The sequence below is a fragment of the Rhinolophus sinicus genome, chromosome 14 (assembly GCF_057876585.1).
Source record: "Rhinolophus sinicus isolate RSI-liver-muscle chromosome 14, RSI-T2T, whole genome shotgun sequence".
Classification (NCBI taxonomy): Eukaryota; Metazoa; Chordata; class Mammalia; order Chiroptera; family Rhinolophidae; genus Rhinolophus; species Rhinolophus sinicus.
In genome coordinates this window covers 100,824,751-100,845,742 of record NC_142514.1, presented here as the reverse complement: position 1 = coordinate 100,845,742, position 20,992 = coordinate 100,824,751, and the positions used below count along the sequence as shown (strand labels likewise).

Below are 20,992 nucleotides of genomic sequence, written 5' to 3'. Positions count from 1 at the left end.
AGGTTCTGAGACAGTTAGGGCTGGGGGGACCCATGAAGAAGATATTGGAGTACGGGTAGGCCATACTGGGCCATAGGACTCCTGTCACCCCTTTCATAATACTTACCCCAGGCTTGTGATTAGTGACCAGCAATCTTCTTTCTCTGTACTTAGGGGGAGCTGGGACAACTGCAGAGTCTCTGGAGAAGTTGGGGCCCACAAATGGGGAAAGCAACATGCAACTGCCCCAGGGATAAGACTGTCCTCCGTTAACCATTACCCCACTGGTTCCAAGGCAGTGTCTTCAAGGAGGCGGGACATGGAGGGATAAGTGGGAGGGTCAGCTGCTTTCGATGGACCTTGTCCCTTCCCTGAGCACTGAGTCGTTGATCCAACTATGGAGTCAGCTGCAGGTAGGAGGCTGGGAGAAATCCCCCAGAAGGGACTTTAGGGCAGTCAGGGCAGATTGGGAGTCTGAGGTTTTAGGACTACACACTTAATGTTAGGGCTGGGAGCCCTGAGGCAAATAGACTAGAAGTTAGGAGAGGAGAGGTGAGTGGATATGTCAGTCTTCCTGGTCCACACCTTATATTGATATGCTCAGATGTCTGTGCCATGGCCTTGGGTGGGGGGGGGAGGGAGGGGAAGGGAGGGGAAGGCAACACCCGTTTGGAGCAGAACGGAGGGGGCAAGTACTCCATTTGGAGGTTCCCCTAAGTCCTTTCAATTAATGACCATGAAAGAAGGGTTGGGGTGTGTGTGTGAGAATGCCCCTCTCTTCCCCTCACCCCTTCTTTGCCCAGCAGATCTTCAGGACACAGCCTCATTAACTCTGTAAGTGGTATTCTGTGAGAGGTTGGAGCAAGGGGAGGAGGGAATCTAAGGTGGGGAAGCTCTTCAGCTGCCATTAGCACCTCAAGTAGAGTCTGGGACCTCCTTGCAGGAAGTTTGAGTTTAACCCGAAGCTGGGAATTGATAATCCTGTCCTGTCCCTGGCCGAAGACCATGACCCCTCTGGTAACCCTCCTACCCCCTGGGTAACCATTCCCCTTCCCCAGAGACACCAGGGCTCCACACAACCTCCCATCTCCTTGGTAACCACTATCTCCCTCTGATAACAGCGTTAGTTGGCAGTAACTACAGGGACAAGGGGGGGGATGGGTGTTACCTTCTGTCCCGTCCATTCTGCCCACCGTGTTTGGTCCTACTGCCCACACCCTACCTGTGTAGAAGTGCGCCCGGTGCCCTATCAAGGGGGCAGGTTCTGCCAGGCACAAGGTGACTTGTACGTGGGCCACATCCCTCCTCCTTCCCCTTTCCTGCTGCCCGCCTCCCCCTCCAGATCTCAGGAGCCTGGAGCGGCCTCGCTTCTGTCTGCTGAGCAAAGAGGAGGGCAGGAGTTTTGGCTTCCACCTGCAGCAGGAGCTGGGTCGGGCAAGGCATGTGGTGTGCAGGGTGGAGCCAGGCACCTCTGCCCAGCGCCAGGGTCTTCGGGAAGGAGATCGGATCCTGGGTGTGAACAACCATGTCGTGGAACATGAAGACTCGGAGGTGGTGAGGTTGGGCTGGGACTCCCCATGGTACAGAAAAATGTTCCATACCATTGCGGGGAGAGAGAAGCCAGGGTCACTTCCCTGGGTATATGGTGGCAGGACCCAAGCTTCAACCTGTCTCACCTCCCAGCATTTAGAGGTGCCCAGGTCGAAATAATTGGCTGGAGGTATCCAGACAGCTGGTTCCCATGGTGAAAAATATCGGTTCCAGGGACAGGGAGTTGGCAAGAGGAGCCCGCTCCAACCTCACCAGATGTGCCCTCGATTTAGGTGATACGCCGCATCCAAGCCAGTGGTCCTCGGGTGTTGCTGACAGTTTGGGCACAGCGTGTGCTTGATGTGGCCCGAGCTCTGCAGGGGAATGATGCCCTCTGTCCTATTCTGGGCCCGGAGGTCCGGCCCCGGCTGTGCCACATAGTGAAAGATGAGGGTGGCTTTGGATTTACTGTCACCCATGGTAAGCCTAGAGGCTCAGGAGGGAGGTCAGGAGAGGGATCTCAGCCCCTCTCCAGGGAGCCAGCAGACTACTGCTTGCTTTTTGTTTTGGCTTTCAGAACATCGTGGTTCTTTCTGGTTGGTGCTGAGTACTGGAGGAGCAGCTGAGCGGGCAGGGGTGCCCCCTGGGGCCCGACTGTTAGAAGTGAATGGTGTCAGTGTGGAGAAGTTCACTCATAATCAACTCAGCAGGAAGGTATGGCTGCCTGATTCCCCATCCATCCTCAAAGCTTCTGGGCCTGGGGCCCCTGCCAGGCACCCAATCCCCTGATCTGGTATCTCCCTCACCATCCTTCCCGTTACAGTTTATGCTAGGCCCTTTTCTCTCCTACCCTTAGTGCCTCATTCTTGGGCCTGGGAAGAGGGGCTGTGAGGAGATGCCTGCCTCTACCCTCCCTACTCAGGTAGCTGATGCTGAGGCCCTGCTGGGTCCCCACAGCTTTGGCAGAGTGGAGAGCAGGTAACCCTGCTGGTGGCAGGCCCAGAGGTGGAGGAAAAGTGTCGCCAGCTGGGAATGCCTCTGGCTGCACCCCTAGCAGAGGGCTGGGCACTGCCCACCAAGCCCCGCTGTCTGCACCTAGAGAAAGGGCCCGATGGCTTCGGGTTCGTGCTCCGGGAGGAGAAGGGCCTTGACGGTCGCCTCGGTGAGTGGGAGCCCTGGGGGTGGGTAGGGAAGGTGGACCTTGGGGTGGGCACACAAGTATTATATGTACACTGCTCAGTGCTCATAAACAGTGTCCCTGTCTGAGCCCCAGCCCTGGGCCTCCTCCTTCGCTGTAGCCCCTGCTCAGTCCTCCAGTGAGCACATGATGGCCTGGGCTGGCACTGGGGGTAAGCAGGGGAGGTACATTGAGGATATCTGTGTCCCAGGGCAGTTCCTGTGGGAAGTGGACCCAGGACTGCCAGCTGAAAGGGCTGGGATGCAGGCCGGGGACCGGCTGCTGGCTGTGGCTGGGGACAGTGTGGAGGGGCTGAGCCATGAGGAGATAGTTTCCAGGATCCGGGCACAGGGCTCCTGTGTCTCCCTCACTGTCGTCGACCCTGAGGCTGACCGCTTCTTCAACATGGTGCGAGCTAAGGGGAAGGGGCTAGGGTGGGGCAGGAATGGAGCACGGCTCAGGTAGAGGGAGAAGCAACAGGTTTGTTCTCTCTGCCTCCTTCCAGGTCCGCTTGTCCCCACTCCTCTTCCTGGAGAGCACAGAGGTTCATGGCTCTCCTCAGGACACCTGCTCAGCCTCTCTGGTTGAGATCAAGAACCCACCAGTTGAAGACACAGCCATGCCTCCTGTCCCAGTTGGCTCCCGCCAGTGCTTCCTGTACCCTGGGCCGGGCGGTGGCTATGGTTTCCGACTCAGCTGTGTGGCCAGTGGGCCTTGTCTCTTCATCTCCCAGGTGACTGATGCCGCTAGGCCGTGGATCCTATCAACATTGGCCTCCTGATGAGCCTTCCTATGCTTACCTCCCAGAGCCTTAGAGCGCCAGCAAACTTTCCCATGGTGTTCTGTGTTCTGTGTCTACCCCTGTCCCCCACAATACCAGGTGACCCGAGGAGGCTCGGCTGCCCAGGCAGGGCTTCAAAGGGGAGACGTGATTCTGGAGGTGAATGGGTATCCTGTGGGTGGAGAGACTGACCTGGAAAGGCTTAAGCAGCTGGCTGAGGCTGAGCCCCCCCTGTGCCTGAAGCTGGCAACTAGGTCTCCGCAGGGCTTGGAAGCCTGGATTCCCCCAGGATCTGGAAAGGTGAGGAAGAAGAGACGGAAGGACTATGAGCAGCCAGAGGAGGACAGAGGGGAACCAGAGAGCTGGACAAAGCAGGAGGGCTGCAGGGTGGGGCACTCACTCAGATTGGGACTTTAGGTCATGGTAGGTGGGGACAGAAGGACCCATGGAACAAGTCCCACTCCGGGGTATTCCAGTTTAGGTGGGGGCAGGGAAAAGGAACTCTTCTGGTCCTTGAATGACCTTCTCCCTCTCTCTCTGCTTAGGACTATGCTCTAGCCTCAGATCTGCTGTAGCACTCCCCTCCTTTGCACCGACGTACCCATTGGCTTTCCTGTTTTCACTCTCCAGCCTGAGGTGGTAGGAACTGAGCTGCTCTCTTTAAGCCAGAAATTGGTCCTCTAGGACTCTGGACAATCTGCCCAGGGTCTTCCTTCTTTCCCATGGACCTTCCTCGTAGAAGAGGGTGTGGTCAGAGGCCTCATGTGGACCTACTAGGAAGCCCCTCCTCTGACTCCAGAAGATGCCTCCTGGGAGCTTTGGGAGCTGTGCCCCAGCGATGAAGTTCTGTCTGAGATGAGTGGTGTGATTTTGTGATTTATAATAAATATATGTTTCGCCTTCTGGCACAGAGCTCCTAAAACCCTTGGAATTTCCTAAGTAATAAGAGCAATAAAGGGGTCTTTTGTTATTCGTAAAAAGCTCCTCTCAACCATACCTAATTTTGTTAATGACTTTCAGAGTGACTTTTGGAAACACCTAACGATTCTGGGCTGATTGCCAGGGGATCCAACCATGTGATCAGAGGGTTGGAACTTACAGCCTTACCTCCACCCCTACCCCACCCCTGTCCTCCTGGGTGGCGAGAGGAGCTGGAGGTTGAATTAATCACCAACCAATTGTGCTTATGTAATGAAGCCTCCATAAAAACCCCAAAGACTTTTTTGCAATGAGTTTGCCGCCGGAACACAGGTGTAGTGAAAACCACCGCTGAGTCTAACCCAAAATGGGAAAGGAAAAGACACCCATCAACGTCGTTGTCGTTGGACACAGAGACTCTGGCGAGTCGACCACTACTGGTCATCTGATCTACAAACGTGGTGGGATCGACTAAAGAACCATCGAAAAATTTGAGAAGGAGGCTGCTGAGATGGCAAAGGGCTCCTTCAAGTCTGCCTGGGTCTTGGATAAACTGAAAGTTGAACATGAGCGTGGGATCACCATTGATATCTCCCTGTGGCAATCCGAGACCAGCAAGTATTATGTGACCATCACTGATTCCCCAGGACACAGAGACTTTATCAAAAACATTACTGTGCTATCCTGATTGTTGCTGCTGGTGTTGGTGAATTTGAAGCAGGTCTCTCCAAGAATGGGCAGACCCGTGAGCATGCCCTTCCAGCTTACACACTGGGTGTGAAACAACTAATTGTGGGTGTTAACAAAATGGATTCCACTGAGCCGCCTTACAGCTAGAAGATATATGAGGAAATCATTAAGGAAGTCAGCACCTACATTAAGAATATTGGCTACAATCCTGACACAGTTGCATTTGTGCCAATTTCTGGTTGGAATGGTGACAACATGCTGCAGACAAGTGCTAACATGCCTTGGTTCAAGGGGTGGGAAGTCACCCATAAAGATGGCAGTGCCAGTGGGACCACACTGCTTGAAGCTCTGGATGCATTCTGCCACCAGCTCGTCCAACTGACAAGCCTTGACGTCTGCCCCTCTGGGATGTCTACAGTTAGTGGTATTGGTACTGTCCCTGTGGGCTGTGAGACTGGTGTTGTCAGACCTGACATGGTGGTCACCTTTGCTCCAGTCAATGTTACAACTGAAGTAAAGTCTGTTGAAATGCACCATGAAGCTTTGAGTGAAGCTCTTCCTGGGGACAATGTGGGCTTCAATGTCAAGAATGTGTCTGTCATGGCCGGCCTGGTGGCTCAGGCAGTTGGAGCTCCATGCTCCTAACTGCAAAGGCTGCCGGTTCGATGGGCCAGTGGGCTCTCAACCACAAGGTTGCCAGTTCAACTCCTCGAGTCCCGCAAGGGATGGTGGGCTCCTCCCCCTGCAACTAAGATTGAACATGGCACCTTGAGCTGAGCTGCCTTCCGATGGCTCAGTTGGCTGGAGCGCAGGCTCTCAACCACAAGTTTGCCAGTTTGATTCCTTGAATCCTGCAAGGGATGGCAGGCAGCGCCCCCTGCAACTAAGATTGAACACGGTACCTTGAGCTGAGCTGCGGCTGAGCTCCCGGATGGCTCAGTTGGTTGGAGCGCGTCCTCTCAACCACAAGGTTGCAGGTTCGACTCCCGCAAGGGATGGTGGGTTGCGCCCCCTGCAACTAACAACAGCAACCGGACCTGGAGCTGAGCTGTGCCCTTGTGGGGGCGGAGCCCCAGAGAGTAGTTTCCAGGCTCTCGGCCTCACGTGGACAGGTGCTGGCTCAGGTAGTAAATGGCCAACTGTGATTGCATGGCCATCAGCTGTGGCTAGTTGGCCGTCAGCTGTAACCAGTGAGCCATTGGCCACAATATAACTGCTGTGGCTGTGCTAGGAGGGAGAGAGGAGAAGAGAGAAAGAATGGGGGCTAGCAAGAAGATGGCGGCTAGGCTGGCAAGTGTGGATGGCGGTTTGCGGACAGTGTGGATCCAGCCTCCAGTGAGAGTATAGTGCTGCCAGAGAGAATATAGTGGTATGACTCCCCTACCTATGGCTCCGTGGGTGTTCCTTTTTGGCCTCACCATATCCTGCGTTCTTGTATGGGGAGCGGGAGCAGAGACCCCACAGGCCGCCCTGCATGACAAATGGCGTCACGAACAGGATCTCCCGCATGACAAATGGCGTCACGAACAGGATCTCCCGCATGACAGCCCTCCACAACTAAGATTGAAAGGACCACAACTTGAGTTGGGAAAAGTCCTGGAAGTACATACACACTGTTCCCCAATAAAGTCCTGTTCCCCTTCCCCAATAAAAAAAAATCTTAAAAAAAAAAAAAAAAAGAATGTGTTTGTCAAAGATGTTCATCGTGGCAATGTGTGGCTGGTGACAGCAAAAATGACCTACCAATGAAAGCAACTGGCTTCACAGCTCAGGTGAGTATCCTGAACCATCCAGGCCAAATCAATGTTGGATATGCACCTGTGCTTGGTTGTCACACAGCTCACATTGCTTGCAAATTTGCTGAGCTAAAGGAGAAGATTGATCGTCCTTCAGGGAAAAAGCTAGAAGATGGCCCCAAGTTTTTGAAATCTGGTGATGCTGCCATCATTGACACAGTTCCTCGCAAGCCCGTGTGTGTTGAGAGCTTCACTGACTACTCTCCTCTTGGCCGTTTTGCTGTTCATTACAAGAGACAGGCAGTTACTGTGGGTGTCATCAAAGCAGTGGACAAGAAGGCAGCTGGAGCTGGCAAGGTCACCAAGTCTGCCCAGAAAGCTCAGAAGGCTAAATGAATATTATCCCCAATACCTGCCAGCCCGGTCTTAATCAGTGGTGGGAGAACGGTCTCAGAACTGTTTGTCTCAATTGGCCATTTAAGTGTAATAGTACAAGACTGGTTAATGATTACAATGCATCATAAAACCGTCAGAAGGAAAGGAGAATGTTTTGTGGACCATTTGTTTTTTGTGTGTGGCAGTTTTAAAATTATTAGTTTTTAAAATCAGTACTTTTTAATGGAAACAACTTGACCAAAAATCTGTCACAGAACTTTGAGACCCATTAAAACAAAGTTTAATGAGAAACCTGTGTGTTCTTTTGGTCACTGGAACTTCCCATAGTACTACTTAGGTAAGACTTAGAGTTGCCCGTAACCTATTTCTGGTGTTACATCTGCTGAAACTAGAATTTGATCATTTGGAGTTAACATGTTCTGGGTGGGAACTTTGGGTTTTTTCACCTTGTCTTAAGGGGAGGAATCATCTGTTTACATGATAAAAAGCTATGGAAGGGGGTCTGTTGGTGCAACAGTTAACAGGTTAGGACAAAGAGTAACTTTGTTGATGTATAACCTAGTTTACAAAGGCCAAATTCTGTAATAAAGCCCACATGTTCCATATAAAATTTTGTATAGTTACATCAATATTGAGTAAATTTGTTGGTATGTCAAATTTTAGTTTTCCAGTTACTAGAATGTGAATTCTCACATTTACAAAAAAATACTGAGGTATTTATCAAAGAACCTAAAATAAATGAGGCTTAAGTAATACTGAAAAAACAAACAAACAAAAACAAAACCCCAAAGGACTAGGTTCGGAGAACTTCCCAGTTCAGTTACTGAATGTGTGAATGAGCTTCCATACCCAAACCCTGCCCTCTGCATCTCTTCCATCTGGCTGTTCCTGAGTTGTATTTTTTATAATAAACCGGTAATTGAGGAAGTAAACTGTTTCTCTGAGTTCTATGAGATGCTCTAGCAAATGATAGAACCCCAGTAGGAGGTTGTGGGATTCTCTGATTTATAGCCAGTGGGTCAGAAGCACAGGTGACAACCTTGGCTTGAGATTGGCATCTTCTGGGGCTGAGTCCTTATAATCTGTGGGATCTCCAGGTAGATAGTGTCAGAATTGAGTTAAATTATAGGTCACCGAGCTGGTGTCCACAGAAGAGTTGGAGAATTGCTTGGTGTGGGGAAAACCCCTACACATTTGGTGATCAGAAGTAAAGTAGTAGAGTGAGACTGCTGTAGTAGAGTAGGGAACTAGAATTTTCCCTTTTCAGGTGGGCTATAGGGGCGGCTAGGATTGAAGCCATCTGGAACTTGCCCTAGGTATGACTCCAGGACTCTGGAATGTATTGCAAGAGTTTGGAGACCAGTTACACCTTCCCTCTGGACACCTTAGGATCATGGAGGCTGGGGCGTCATCACTGTTCATCTATTATAGAAGTGGCCTTTCCCTACAAATCTGGCTGCTTGTGTTTGTATGGTTGGGGGTGGGAGGCGGCAGTTTGAAGGGACCAAAAGGGCCCCAGACTCAAGGGGTGGGACCCAGTTTCTCTAGGAAAAGGGTTGAGCCCTGGTCAAATTTCTCTCCCATCATTTAGTCTTCAGGATAGTGGGTCAGCCCAGAACCGAGATGTTCCCACGAGAGACACTCATCTTTGCCAAAAAGCCACAACCCCCAGTTCTGTTGACTTCTACATCAAGACAGTTTTATTGCTGGGGCCTCAGAGAGCCCCAGAGACTATATGCTTACAGCCTCAAAGATCCAGGGGGTTGAGTCCAAACTGGCGGAGCTGCTCCTTGTGCCTGGTGAGGAGTCTCAGCACAGCCACCTTCCACTGAGGCTGGATGGCTCTCAGCTTAGCCAAGAGGCAGTCCAGGCTCCCCTACAGACACCAAGCTTTAGGCCCCAGGAAGGAAGAGGGCAAGGTGAGGGGTGCCCCAGGTTGGTCTGTCAGCTTTCCTTGCCAGTGTTTCCTTAAAGTTCGTATTATTAGTGGGTTGACATGGTTTCATCCCCTGGCTGTCTTCCCTCAAAATAGAGCAGAGTTCTCTGTGGAGACACTTCCCCTATCCCCACCCCCATCTGTCATTGTCACACTAGCTGGGGTTTGGGTGGTGACGAGGGAGTGCTGGGTACTGGGATGGCTTGGCTTCAGAGGGTGGTGCTTACATGTAAGATTTCCTCATACTTGGCCTCCATGTCTGCCACCTGGGTCCGAAGCTGAGCCAGAGTCCGGTCCCACTCTCTGAGGGCCTGCTCGGCCTCTCTCTGTGCAACCTCAGCCTTCCTCTGGCATGTCTCTGGGAGGTGGAGCAGAAGGATGAAAGAGGACAGAATCGTGACACTCTACCCTTGAACAGAATCTCCAAAGGTACCCAAGAAGTGGAACTTGAGTGGAATCATTCCAGACTCTCCAGAGTCATCAACGTTCCCGTAGTTCCTATAATGAGTTCAAGTGCCATTAAGTAGAGAGTAGTGGGCTTGGGACAAGACATATGGGTCCCAAATCTTGTTGTCACTTACTACCTCTGTAACGTTGGGCATGTCTTTCTCTGAGCCTCATGCTCTTCATCTTTAAAGAGAGAATGTCACTATTTCATAGGCTTTTTGTAAGAGTTATATGGGATAATGTATGGGAAAGCACCAAGTATATAGGAGGTGCTCAATAAGCATTGCTTTCATTTAAATTTGAGATAATGCAAACATTAGGAAATGAACTCAGTGTATGCATGGCGGATAAGCAACTCTTAGATATCTGTAGCTAAACTAAAGCTATTTTAGGATAAGAAAACTTTGAAGCCAATATTGTGAAAGAAATCTTGTGTGCTGTGCTAAAATATCTTTTTTTCCCCCCCAGGACTTTATTGGGGAATAGTGTGTTTTTCCTCCAACCAACAGCCATCTGGCCACCTGGGAGCTCAGCTGCAGCGCCCACCATCCCTTGCAGGAGTTGAACCGGGAGCTCAGCTCAGCTCATCTGTAGCTCCTTGTCTTCATTCTAGTTACGGAGGGTGCAGCTCGCTGGCCCGTGTGGGAATTGAACCGGCAGCCCCGTTGTTCAGAGCTCGCGCTCTAACCAACTGAGCCACCCAATTGCCCTGCTAAAATATTTCAGTTCTATCCTGTAACCAAGAATGAAAAAAGCGAAAACTTCCTGACATATATATATATGTATATGTATACATATACATACACACACACACACACACACACACACACACACACACACACACACACACACATATATATATTTGTTTATTTGGAAGGTTTATTCACTTATTTAACAAATAGTTATTTAGGGTCTATTATGCCCAAGGCCTTGAAGATATGGAAGGAAGGAAGTCAAACATTTTCTCTTAGTTTGGTTGTAAAAATTAGTTAAACTAAAAGGGAATATGTTTTGCCTATGAGAGACATGGCAGTGGTGGGGAGGAAGAACTGGATTTGGAGAGACTATTGAGAAGGGGAAATGGGTGAGAGACTTCTTTACTTAAGACCTTTTTTCAATCTTAAGATAACTTAATATTTTTGCCATTCTGACCCCTCTGTTTCAATCCTCAGTGGTGGGATAGTCAGTGGAGAAAGTGATATAGAGCCTAGATTGCAGTCTTCTAGAGAAGGCCCATCTTCAGTTCACCCCTTCAGGCGGGACCTCCTCAGTGATCCTCAGAGAGAAAGGCCTCAGAGGGTGGGGAGCCTACCTAGCTGCTCCTGAAGGCCCCTCATTTCTTGCTCCAGCTGCCTGCTGCGGGTCTCCATCTCCTCTTGCAGGGCCTGGCACTGACGACTCATCTCTGTGGTGGGGCCGTGGGTGGCCAGGGACCCACGTGGGGATGGAGTGGCAGAAAAAAGAAGGGAAGTTGGGGGTGTGTAGGGCTCTGCTTGGTCCAGAAGTGGGACAGAAGGACAAAGGCCTTCTTGATTCTTGTGGTGATTCTGAGAAGCTGGGAGACCCTGAAAACCTGGGGAAGAGCTAGGAAACCAGACCCCCTTCCCTCATACCAGCTCAGGATGGGGATTGTAGCCCTTCTCCCTATTCACTCCTGTGGGATGAATGAGATCAAGGCCATGGCTGCATTTTGTAACCCACAAAGCATCAACAACATGGCATCAGGCGTCCTGGGAGGTCCCTGCCTGGAATCCTAGAAGCCTCCCTTTCCTTCTTTCAGGTTCCTGCCTGATTTGTGCTGTGCTGGGAAGGCTGAGACTAGGCATGGCAGATGGAAGTCCTCCCTGATTTCTTTCCTTGCATCCTCTGGCCCCTTGGTATCCTCTTCCAGGCCCCTGTCTTCTGCCTACTTACTTGACGGACCACACACCTGCATATATGGCCTTCCCTTCACTTCGAGTCCCCTCCAGTTCAGCCTCCAGCCCTTGCAACCTCAGCTTCAGCTGGTCTTCAGAAGCCTTGGCTCGGCGGGCCTCACCCTTCCACAGAGCTGTGAATAGTACCAGAGCAGCTCTCAGGGCTCACTGGGGAGCCCAGTAAATAAGTCCCCATGAGCTTGATAGACTCTGCCCACCTCTGGAAACCTGGTGGCAGGCTTCCAGCCTCTCATTCTCATTCTGGGTAACCTCTCCCCCCGGCCCCAGAATCCCATGGGCTCTTCGTTATGAAGAAGCCAAAACTTCCTCTATATTCTGGCTCATCAGCTCTCACTGCTCACACCTTCCTAACAATCTCAACTCATGACAATCTTTTTCTACTAGGAGATGGTTAGAGATCAGCTCAGCCCCTCACCATAGCTCCAACCCTCCAAGCCCCCAAAGATACAGAAATGACTGATTGGCCCACCTCTATTGCCCCCAGAGCTTCCATCTTTCTTACCCAAGTGGTCTCGGAGCAACTCCATTTCCAACAGTGTCAGCCTGTGCATGGATTCAGTCTCCACATCTGCCCTGGCAAGTTGGCAGAGCCTCAGCTTATCATGGTCTCAGCCTTCCTTACTCCCCTCCCATTCTCATCCCACACTCCAGACTTTCTTCCTGCAGGAGATGTGAGGACCACTAACTGAGAGATCTCTATGGCAGAGTCTACTGAGTTCACCACTGTGTCCTCACTATCCAACATATAGTAGGTACTCAAAATATGTGTAATGAACATATAAGGAAGGCATGGAGCCAAAAGGGGTTCAAGGGAGGTGTGGGTGCCAATTTTCTCACTTTTCACTTTCCCAGCTCCATGAAACCTGGTTTCGAGGAGATGAAGGGAGAGGGTCAAGAAAGCTCCATTGTGTCATGCAGAGGGCTGAATTCTCTCGAGCACCTCTGTTTGGTCTCTGAGCCAGAGCATGGAGAAACAGGGGATACCCACCTCCACCCACGCTGACTCTCCAGTACCTGCATTCCTTTTCTTCTTCTGTGCCTCAGCTTTCATCCTTTTTTCTTTGGTCTTAGGTGGCATCTCCTTGCGGTCCTGGGGGAGAGAGGGGACTTGTGTTTAGGTCTGGACATGGGGAGGCTTTCCTGATCTCTAGACTGAACCAGGAATCCCAGGAGAGTTAGAATTCTAGTCTCTAAGTCTGTCTCTTATACTTTCCAGAAGCTTCCATTCTTGGTCTCCTTGGAACCTTAGGCAAGGCTGGGGTCAGTAGAGAGGATGGAGCTGTTTCTGCCTATCAATGAATCTCTATGTGCAGAAATCACTTCTCTCAATTCTCTTTTGGAGAAAAAAAATCTCAGTATCTTGTCGCTTCCCTCTTCCCATCATCCTTACCCTGACTCTTCCTACCTGTAGGACTCCCTCTTGCCTCTGTTGTGTCTGTCTCCCTGTGGAGTGACCCATTCATGGGGAGGGGCAGAGAAAAGGCCCAACCAGCTAGGAGCCTGAGGAGGAGATTGGATTCTGGGAGCCAATCCGGGGTGGCAAATTTCCTTTGGGGGCAGGACTGAGAACTGGAAAGTTGGGTTTCCAGAGACTGCATGTTGTCCAGGCAACTGGGAAACACGGAGTTCATAGGAAGGTGGAATGGGCTAAATATAAAGCTTAAAATACCAAGGTCCCAATTATTTCCTTATCCCAAAATCCAAGTGTAGTTTGAGGAGAAAGAGCTTTGGAGCCCATTAGCTATGGTTCACTTCCAATCACTTCCATGTAGCACTGCCTGCAATTTGGAGATTTACAAATGACATATTTACACATGCCAGATTTACACATTTGAAACAATGCTGTTGTGTTGATACAGAAAAATAGAACTGACTGTAGCCATTTGGGGGCAATTTACATCCCTAGATCTCATGAGCAAAATGACACTATTAGGCTTAAAACTGAAGATCCTCTTCAGGAAGGCATTCTATGGGTAGTGAGGGAAAGAAATGCTGGAAAATGTAGTTGAGAGTTTCCCACTTCAGAGAAATGAGACACAGAGGAGAGGTAGACCCATGGACTCTAGGGTACTAACTTAGAGGGATGCAAAAGTAGAAGGTAAGGGCACTGGAGACAAGAGCTGTGAGTTCTAGTCCCCACTCTGGTTATGTAAACTTGGGCAAACCACTTCACTTTGCTCAGCCTCAGTTTCCTTGTCTTTAAATTTTTGATTTTGTAAATCCTGAAAGGCCTGGGTTTTAATTGGGTATTTACAGGGCTATTTTCTCTCATGGTGATTTAATTTGTTGCCTCTCTTTCCCCTATTCCCTTATGTGGTTGATTTTTAAGGCAGGTGCTGAGAAACTCCTTTTGCTCTGGGCAGTATTGAGTTGGTTGGGGCTCCCTCTAGTGGACTTGCTTGACCTCTGGACTCTTAAATTTTTTCTATTTACGTTATTTATGAGGCAAGGTTGGAAGTGCCTCCCTCTTGGAGATACTTCCTAGCATCTTGCTGGAGTCATGGGTGATTGGAAAAACAAATTTTGGGGAAGGGAGTGTGATGGATGACTTGTCCTTGTTGGGCAGCCCCCACCATCCCTCCAACCCTGTGCTATGGGGAGCCTTGCCATCTGTCTGCCACCTGAATCTCTGGGCACCTTACTCGCTAGAATGAAAACAGCAGAAACTTTGGGACTCTGCCCCTTTTGGACTAAGGGAATTGCAGACTCTTTCTTTAGCTATTTCTCTCTATTTCTGTCCCCCTCAACATTTTTGGTCAATTGCCTGTTGTCACAGCAGATCTGAAGAAATAGCTATGAGACCTGGGAATAAAAAAATCCTTCCTTTGGAGATAAGGCAGATTAAAAAAGAGGCTGGTTTATGTTGACTTGTCACCTGCAGGATATTTCTTTGATCCTTTGGACATTTTACAGATTGAAGAGAAGAACCAGGCTGGTCCTTCGAGGTGCTTACAGTTCCTGTACCTGAGATAACCATCACATTTTCCAAACACGGAGAATACTTTTCTTCCAATCCTGAAGTATGTTTTTTGTTTATTCTTCCCCCAAAGCCTCCTCTCCCTGCTTAGGAATGCAGTAGAGGTTCCTGTCCTAGTTCTTCTCCTCAGCTAGAAGTCTGTTTGGGGATGTTTGCCATGAAATGATTAGTATCTCTGTTATGCTGATGCACGGAATGACATATTGAGGACACAGGTTACAGAATACAAACAACATGTCATGCCTCAGAAGAGCATATACTTTTCAAATATGTGCAGTCAACTGACTTTCAGGTGCAGAATGAGGATGTGGTTTGGGGTGAAGGTGAAAGAGAATAAGAAAAGTGCCACATGTCACATGATGTGATACAAACTGAGTTAGCTCTAGAATAACTCAGGAATGAGAATGACATTGTGATCAACAATCCAATCCTATCTCTAGTACATTTTTAAAAACAAGCCAAGTAAAAATTGTGAGAAAAGGTCAATCTTTCCTTCTTTTTTTTTAATCAACTCAGGTTAGAGGTGAAAATAGGAAAGATCATTTCAGCAGAACTCTGTCTTCCTTTGAATAGGCTCACATCTGTGAATTTTGAAGAGAGAGAGAAGAGAAGGATCACTCTCTACGCTTTATTCAGATGTGAGAGATAGGTCATTGTATATTAAAAGGAATATGGCTTACTGCAGCAGAAACAAAGTGCAAATTATACAATTCCACTCTACACAGACTATACTGAAGATAATACAAATTGGAAGCCTTAAGCCATGCCAAAGATGTGTAGATGATCTAGACAAGCTCAGTTCCAAGGGTTAATTTCTTACCTATACTCGATTAAGTCTAGGATTTGATTATGAGGGGAAGAAATACCTTTGTGTACCTATACGGTGCTACTAGGTACTGTGGAAGACAGAAGTTGATAAGACACTGTAGCGTAAATTAATGTGTGGTAGGTGTGAAAAATAAATGGTTATTGAAATTTAGAGGAGGGAAGGATTATTTCTAGCTGGAGTGTCTGGTGAGGAGGATAATATTTGGGTTGAGTTTTGAAGAGTGGATTGGATTTTAGTAGCACACTTTAGGACACAGAAAATGCTCTGAGTAATAGTTATGAAAAAAAGAATTGTGGTATTTTGTGACTTGGTGAGACACCCAGCATAGGATTTATGTATTGGAATAGTATAAAACTGCAAGGTAGTTTGGAATTAGATCATGATTCTTGACTTCATTCAGGAGGAATGGGGAGTATTTAAAGTTTTTGTTGTGATGCTGACTAGTCTGGTGCCAGGATAGAGTGGAGACAGCAGGACAACCAGTGAGGAAAAGGTTTCAATAGACCAGGGGAGAGAAAAGGAGGGCCTGAAACTAGGGCAGTGGCACTAGGGATGTTAAGTTTTGACCATTATCTAAGAGCTTTGCCTATATTTTCCCCTGGGAGAGTGTCATAACTCTAGGTAGGAACTGATCAAAGGAAATTCTACTGATAGGAAATGATAATATTTACTCCATAATCAATCGTAAAGGCCACTGAATTGCAAAACCAGGATGTCTGGCTGAAGGGCCCTTGAGTTCACACATATTTTTACAGGATTACTTGATAAGCTTAATTCCCTAATCAGTCAAGGGCTTTGTGGGGGGATCGAAGGTCCTACTGGGTGTTTATTGACACACCAGGGCCTGCAGGCTCCCAAAGCTGAGGCTCAGAATTAGCAAAGTAGGGCAGGGCACTTCCTCCTTTCAGAGGGAAGTTCCTTTTTTCAAAGTTCTTCCAACGGAACTCTTCGATTAGAGAAGTGGAAGCGACTGGGAACTGCATTCAGCTCCGTGTGAGCAATGGAGTACTCCTCTGGCCAGGGCTCACAGCTGTTTCTGTGGTCAGGGTCTGATGCGGGTGGTGCCTGGCCTGCGGTGCAATGCACTGAGCAGGAGAATCTTTTAAAATTTAAAAAAAAATATTTTATTGGGGAAGGGGAACAGGACTTTATCGGGGAACACTGTGTACTTCCAGGACTTTTTCCAAGTCAAGTTGTCCTTTCAATCTTAGTTGTGGAGGGCGCATCTCCACTCCAAGTCCAGTTGCCGTTGTTCAATCTTAGTTGCAGGGGGTGCAGCCCACCATCCCTTGCGGGAGTCCAACTTGCCGAGAGCACGAGAGCACACACTCCACCCAACTGAGCCATCCAGCCGCCCCTACGCCTTGTCTTCATTCTAGCTACAGAGGGCACAGCTCGCTGGCCCACGTGGGAATCAAACCGGCAGCCCTGTTCCCCAGAGCTCACACTCTAACCAACTGAGCCACCCATCTGCCCCCAGGAGAATCTTAAGTACATATTCAATTCCCAGAAAAGGAACTAGTGTTCTGAAGCCTAAAAAGGGGGAAGTGTTTTGTTTTCAAAGGTCAAAGGGCCTGGAAGAAGAGCTCACACCCCGAGTGTCTCAATCCTTTCTGGGGTCTCATCAGGTTTGAACAACCTGCGCATTCACATTCCTGTCCTTGGTCCAGACTTAATGGGGAGTTTAAAACACCAGGTGGTAGGGAAATAACTTCCCTTTTACTCCCACAATGTGAGGAAGAAAATAACTTTAAGCTCAATTTCCTCCTTTGTCAGGAGTAAGGAAAAGACTTGATGTTAAGATTCTTTTTATAGCTACCTGTATTAAATAATCCAACGACCCACTCGAGGGCCAACCTAAAGCCCACAAGAAACATGGAGGGCTCGGCTTCTGCCTTGTGCGCAGACTCCACGTTAGATCCGCCCCTTCATCGCCCCGTTTCTCCAGCAGAGGGCGCAGGCGCGAAGGTTCCGCCCGGCCCCGCCCCGGCCCGCCCACGAAGGTAGGGGCGGGGGAAAGCGGCGCGGAAACTTGGCCGCGGCTCTCCGGGAGATTGTAGCTTTGGTGGGAGTAGCACAGGAGGGGTCGCTACCCGGTGGGGACTAGGCAGCCCGCTTTCCCAAGGTTGGTGCGCTCCTCCTGTCATCCGGCTCTTATTCTCAGAAGGGGCGCGCCCGCGCGGATCCGCGCTCCCGGCACCGCCCACTCCCCTCCTGGCGGCCGCCCCTCCCTCCGCCCCGACAGCCGGCGGCGGTGGCGGTGGCTGGGTGAGGCCCCTCCTTCACCTCGCTTGCAGCGGAGCGGAGCGGGCGGACGCGGCTGGACCCCCAACGCTCCACCGGGCCATGGCCGGCAATGTGAAAAAGAGCTCTGGCGCCGGGGGCGGCGGTGGCTCCGGGGGCTCGGGCTCGGGCGGCCTGATCGGGCTCATGAAGGACGCCTTCCAGCCGCACCACCACCACCACCACCTCAGCCCCCACCCGCCGGGGACCGTGGACAAGAAGATGGTGGAGAAGTGCTGGAAGCTCATGGACAAGGTGAAAGGCCTGCGAAGGATCCGCGGGAGCAGGGGTGGGCGTGGGCGGAGGGGCCGAGGGAGGGGAAGGAAGGGACAGAGGAAGCTGGGGGAGGGGACGTGTCATGCGAGGTTGGGGAGGAGAGGAGCTGGGGTGACGGGGCTGAGGGGTGGGGGCTGTGGGGGTGGGGAAGACACCGGGAAGATGGGAATCGGCGGTGGGGGAAGGGCTGCGGCGGTTGGGAGTGGGGGAACATTGAGGTGGTGCGTTTAGGGTAGCGAGACAAAGATGGGGTGGGGGCTGGGGTGAAGGTTAACTGGGAAGTCACCCGGGCGGAAGTTTGAAGGGGTTTGCGGAGTTTGGGGCTCTGTGCAGGGCATAGGGATGTGGGTCACGGAATTGGCCCCAGGAGATAGGAGGCAGGGGATGAGGAAGAGTGTTTGATTTACCGGCTAGGGCTGTTAGCTGTTTGAGGAGCCGAGCTCTGACTAGTGAACTGAATCACGTTTTGGGGTTCTGATAGAAAGGCCCGGGGTCAGGACCACTCCGCAGGCAAACTGTGCTCTGGGTGATCGTTCAGTTTTTTTCTCATTAACGTAACACCAAGATAAAAGAAATAGGGATGTTTAAATGGATCAAGGAAGGAGCTTTGCTTCACATCTACGTAGCACTAGCCCAAGTTTATATCCTCCAAAACATTGGATGTGATCCATTGCTGGTGCTCAGATATGCACTGATTAAACCACAAGTTCTGGTTAGAACCATTATCTTCGGAAAGATGTATTGACTGAGCATGCTAAGCAGCAGATTCTTACTTCTTCCAGAACTTCCTCCTTAGAGTAACACACTGCTTTTAGCTGGGTTCTACTTTTTGTAGCAGACCTGCCTCCTTATTACAGGATCTGACTTTAAGCTTGGATGAGATCTAGCTTCTTTGATTACTTTAAAAAAAAAAATTTTTTTTTAAGCAAGTGTGAAAAATAACGCCTGTATATTTAGCCACTTTAAGTTTGGCACTTGGATGAATTTTACTTCTTTGTAGGTAGTTGTGTCTATATCATGAAATATAGTAGTTAGTTGCAAGTACTTAAAAGTGTTTAAGGAGTCTAACAATTTGTTCCAGAGATTCAAAACAGTATTTCCTTGATATTTTTCACCTTATTAATTAATAACTTATTCTTGGAAAATTCATACTGCGGATGAAAAGTGATTAGGAAGTATTTGGCATATTGTAAGAGAATGGTGTTATTGCCTCCAGAGTAAAATTGGTTTTTGGGGATACTCTCTGGTCCAAGCTTCCTGTTCTGTCAAGTTCTTCATGGATTGTTTTGGATTAGCAACTGCTAATGAAAATGATTATGAAGCACTTGGCAAATAATCAAGGTACTATATAAATGCTTCATAAGTCCTGCGTGTGAGTTAACACTTCTGTAGTGCATACCAGTGGTTTCAGAGCCACTTTTTTCAGAGCTGGCTTTTCTCATGTGAAATTATTGGTATTGTAATTAATGATGCAAGTATTTGTATGTTGATTATATTGGTGTTGTCATTTCATTATTAGAAATTGTAATAAAACTATTACAGAAAGTTAGACTTGTAAAGGGAACTTTAAATGCTTTGACATCTTTTTTAAAAAATCGAATGTGTTCAAAATCTGAAGTTTGTGGGTTTGCAATTTAGGGATTTACAGTTAGGACAAGAAGGTTCTCCTGGAATAGAAAACAAATTTGCATTTCTAGTTAGTTTCTCATATAAAACATGCTTATGCAGTTTATTAAAATTGTATTGATTAGAGACTTCTCCTTAAAAATAATAAACTTTATGTCAAACTTTGGAGCCTCTGTTAGGTAGTCCAATTCAGATCCCTCCCTGAATCTTACTCCTTCATGTCTTTAAAGTATGTGTGTTGAATTTTTATTTCTTCTGCAGAATGTTTAATTATTTGGGAAGAATAAAGAGGATTCAGTTTTGAATGAAAATGCTTTTGAGATGTTGCTAGCTAGTTTCAAGGAAAGTAGGCTAACTTTTCTATTCTCGTATGGGGAGAGGGATTTTTTTCTTTGTTGCTTGTCTTGGAAGATAATTTTTAATACTCTCTATGCTCCATGTCACATATTACTAGTTGGGCTGAAATGAAAACTTAGTTCTTCTTTCTGTTGTATGAGTCTGATAGGTTCATTACTACTGCTTTCCAGATTTTCTGAATAAACATTACTTCCGTAGTGTTGTTACATTGCACAGACATAGTCTCTTACTCTTGATGTTTTAAGCATAGATGTTCTCTTTTTTCACTGTTTTTATTGTTGAAAGTCTTAAATGTGTCACTAACCCTACTTGACTTCATGTGGTATAAGTGGTGAAGAACTTACCGTTAAATCCACAAATGTTTTCACACATTTATTGAACTTAGCTCTAAGTCACCATTTCATACCTGTTTTATACTTGGTATTGAAGCTAGATGAATATTATTCCAGTCTGTTATTAATCAGTTTATTGACTGATCCTGCAATATTGAATGTATGCAGATGGAGAAGTTGGTATGAGTCATGGATTCTGGTCAACATAGGCCTAATTTACTAATCCATTCATAGGCTCAATTTACTAATCTGTTGTGGAATTTAAACTCGTTGGAAAAATGCTTGTGTTAGAACACTTGTTATTAAGACGTGCTCAGCCCCTAGTTTCTTTTTTTAAATATCCCAGTATATTGTAATTAAAATTTGTGTAAATGTATATGAAGATAGTGACTAGTAAGTTAAGAGACAACTGGGTAGGAGGCGGAGAGAGAAATCATATAAATTAATGTAAATGTAAATTTACAAGAATTAAGGTATTTAGTTTAATGAGAGACTCAAAATTCCATTATGAAGTAGAGATGGAGGTGGAAAACTTTTGCCAAGGAACAGATAGTAAGTATTTTAGACTTTGCTGGCCACGTACTCAGTGCTATATTCTTTGTTGTTTTTACAGCACATTAAAAATGTAAAAACCATTCTTAGCTTGCAGGTGTACAAAAAAAAACAACTGCAGGCAGTAGTTTTCTCATTTCTGAAGTATAGCATCATGCTGGCAGTGTTTTAGGTCTATACTATGTTTTTATTTTAAATTAGCTTGCATCATTAAAACATTAAGGTGTTGGTTT

The 20,992-nt window shown here is 48.2% G+C and overlaps 3 protein-coding genes and 2 pseudogenes across 7 annotated transcripts in view; 4 read left to right on the top strand and 1 right to left on the bottom strand.

The window, feature by feature from the left end:
• The first annotated feature begins 11 nt into the window (after positions 1 to 11).
• NHERF4 (NHERF family PDZ scaffold protein 4) lies at positions 12 to 4,150 on the top strand. Of its 3 annotated transcripts, XM_019716251.3 has the most exons (11): positions 12 to 392; positions 786 to 813; positions 923 to 996; positions 1,322 to 1,533; positions 1,803 to 1,989; positions 2,087 to 2,223; positions 2,467 to 2,671; positions 2,898 to 3,094; positions 3,192 to 3,419; positions 3,567 to 3,767; positions 4,013 to 4,150. In XM_019716251.3, the coding sequence occupies exons 1-11, from the start codon at positions 377 to 379 to the stop codon at positions 4,040 to 4,042; spliced, it is 1,515 nt and encodes a 504-aa protein (XP_019571810.2). In that variant the 5' UTR covers positions 12 to 376; the 3' UTR covers positions 4,043 to 4,150. The 3 variants fall into 3 exon arrangements, with proteins under 3 accessions (XP_019571810.2, XP_074191441.2, XP_088647545.1); XM_074335340.2 differs by lacking the exon at positions 12 to 392 and having other exon boundaries at positions 671 to 813; positions 1,322 to 1,530; XM_088791419.1 differs by lacking the exon at positions 12 to 392 and having other exon boundaries at positions 672 to 813.
• Positions 4,151 to 4,752: 602 nt separating this feature from the next.
• LOC148755769 (elongation factor 1-alpha 1 pseudogene) lies at positions 4,753 to 6,606 on the top strand (annotated as a pseudogene).
• A 149-nt stretch (positions 6,607 to 6,755) lies between these two features.
• LOC109437203 (elongation factor 1-alpha 1 pseudogene) lies at positions 6,756 to 8,139 on the top strand (annotated as a pseudogene).
• Positions 8,140 to 8,889: 750 nt separating this feature from the next.
• Positions 8,890 to 13,058, bottom strand: DRC12 (dynein regulatory complex subunit 12 homolog). 2 transcript variants are annotated; one of them, XM_019716252.2, is made up of 7 exons: positions 12,933 to 13,058; positions 12,542 to 12,617; positions 12,030 to 12,095; positions 11,521 to 11,640; positions 10,903 to 10,995; positions 9,371 to 9,501; positions 8,890 to 9,083 (listed from the first exon to the last, which is right to left on the bottom strand). In XM_019716252.2, exons 1-7 carry the CDS (start codon positions 12,984 to 12,986, stop codon positions 8,955 to 8,957), a joined length of 669 nt encoding a protein of 222 aa, XP_019571811.2. In that variant the 5' UTR covers positions 12,987 to 13,058; the 3' UTR covers positions 8,890 to 8,954. The 2 variants fall into 2 exon arrangements, with proteins under 2 accessions (XP_019571811.2, XP_074193217.1); XM_074337116.1 differs by lacking the exon at positions 10,903 to 10,995.
• A 4,273-nt stretch (positions 13,059 to 17,331) lies between these two features.
• CBL (Cbl proto-oncogene) overlaps positions 17,332 to 20,992 on the top strand; it is an 87,402-nt gene continuing 83,741 nt past the window's right edge. The window contains exon 1 of one of the 2 annotated variants that reach the window (XM_019716331.3): positions 17,332 to 17,871. In XM_019716331.3, coding sequence (XP_019571890.2) covers positions 17,680 to 17,871 — 192 coding nt within the window. In that variant the 5' untranslated portion in view covers positions 17,332 to 17,679. The remainder of the gene's footprint in view (positions 17,872 to 20,992) is intronic. The other variant, XM_074335333.2, reaches the window with a different exon arrangement.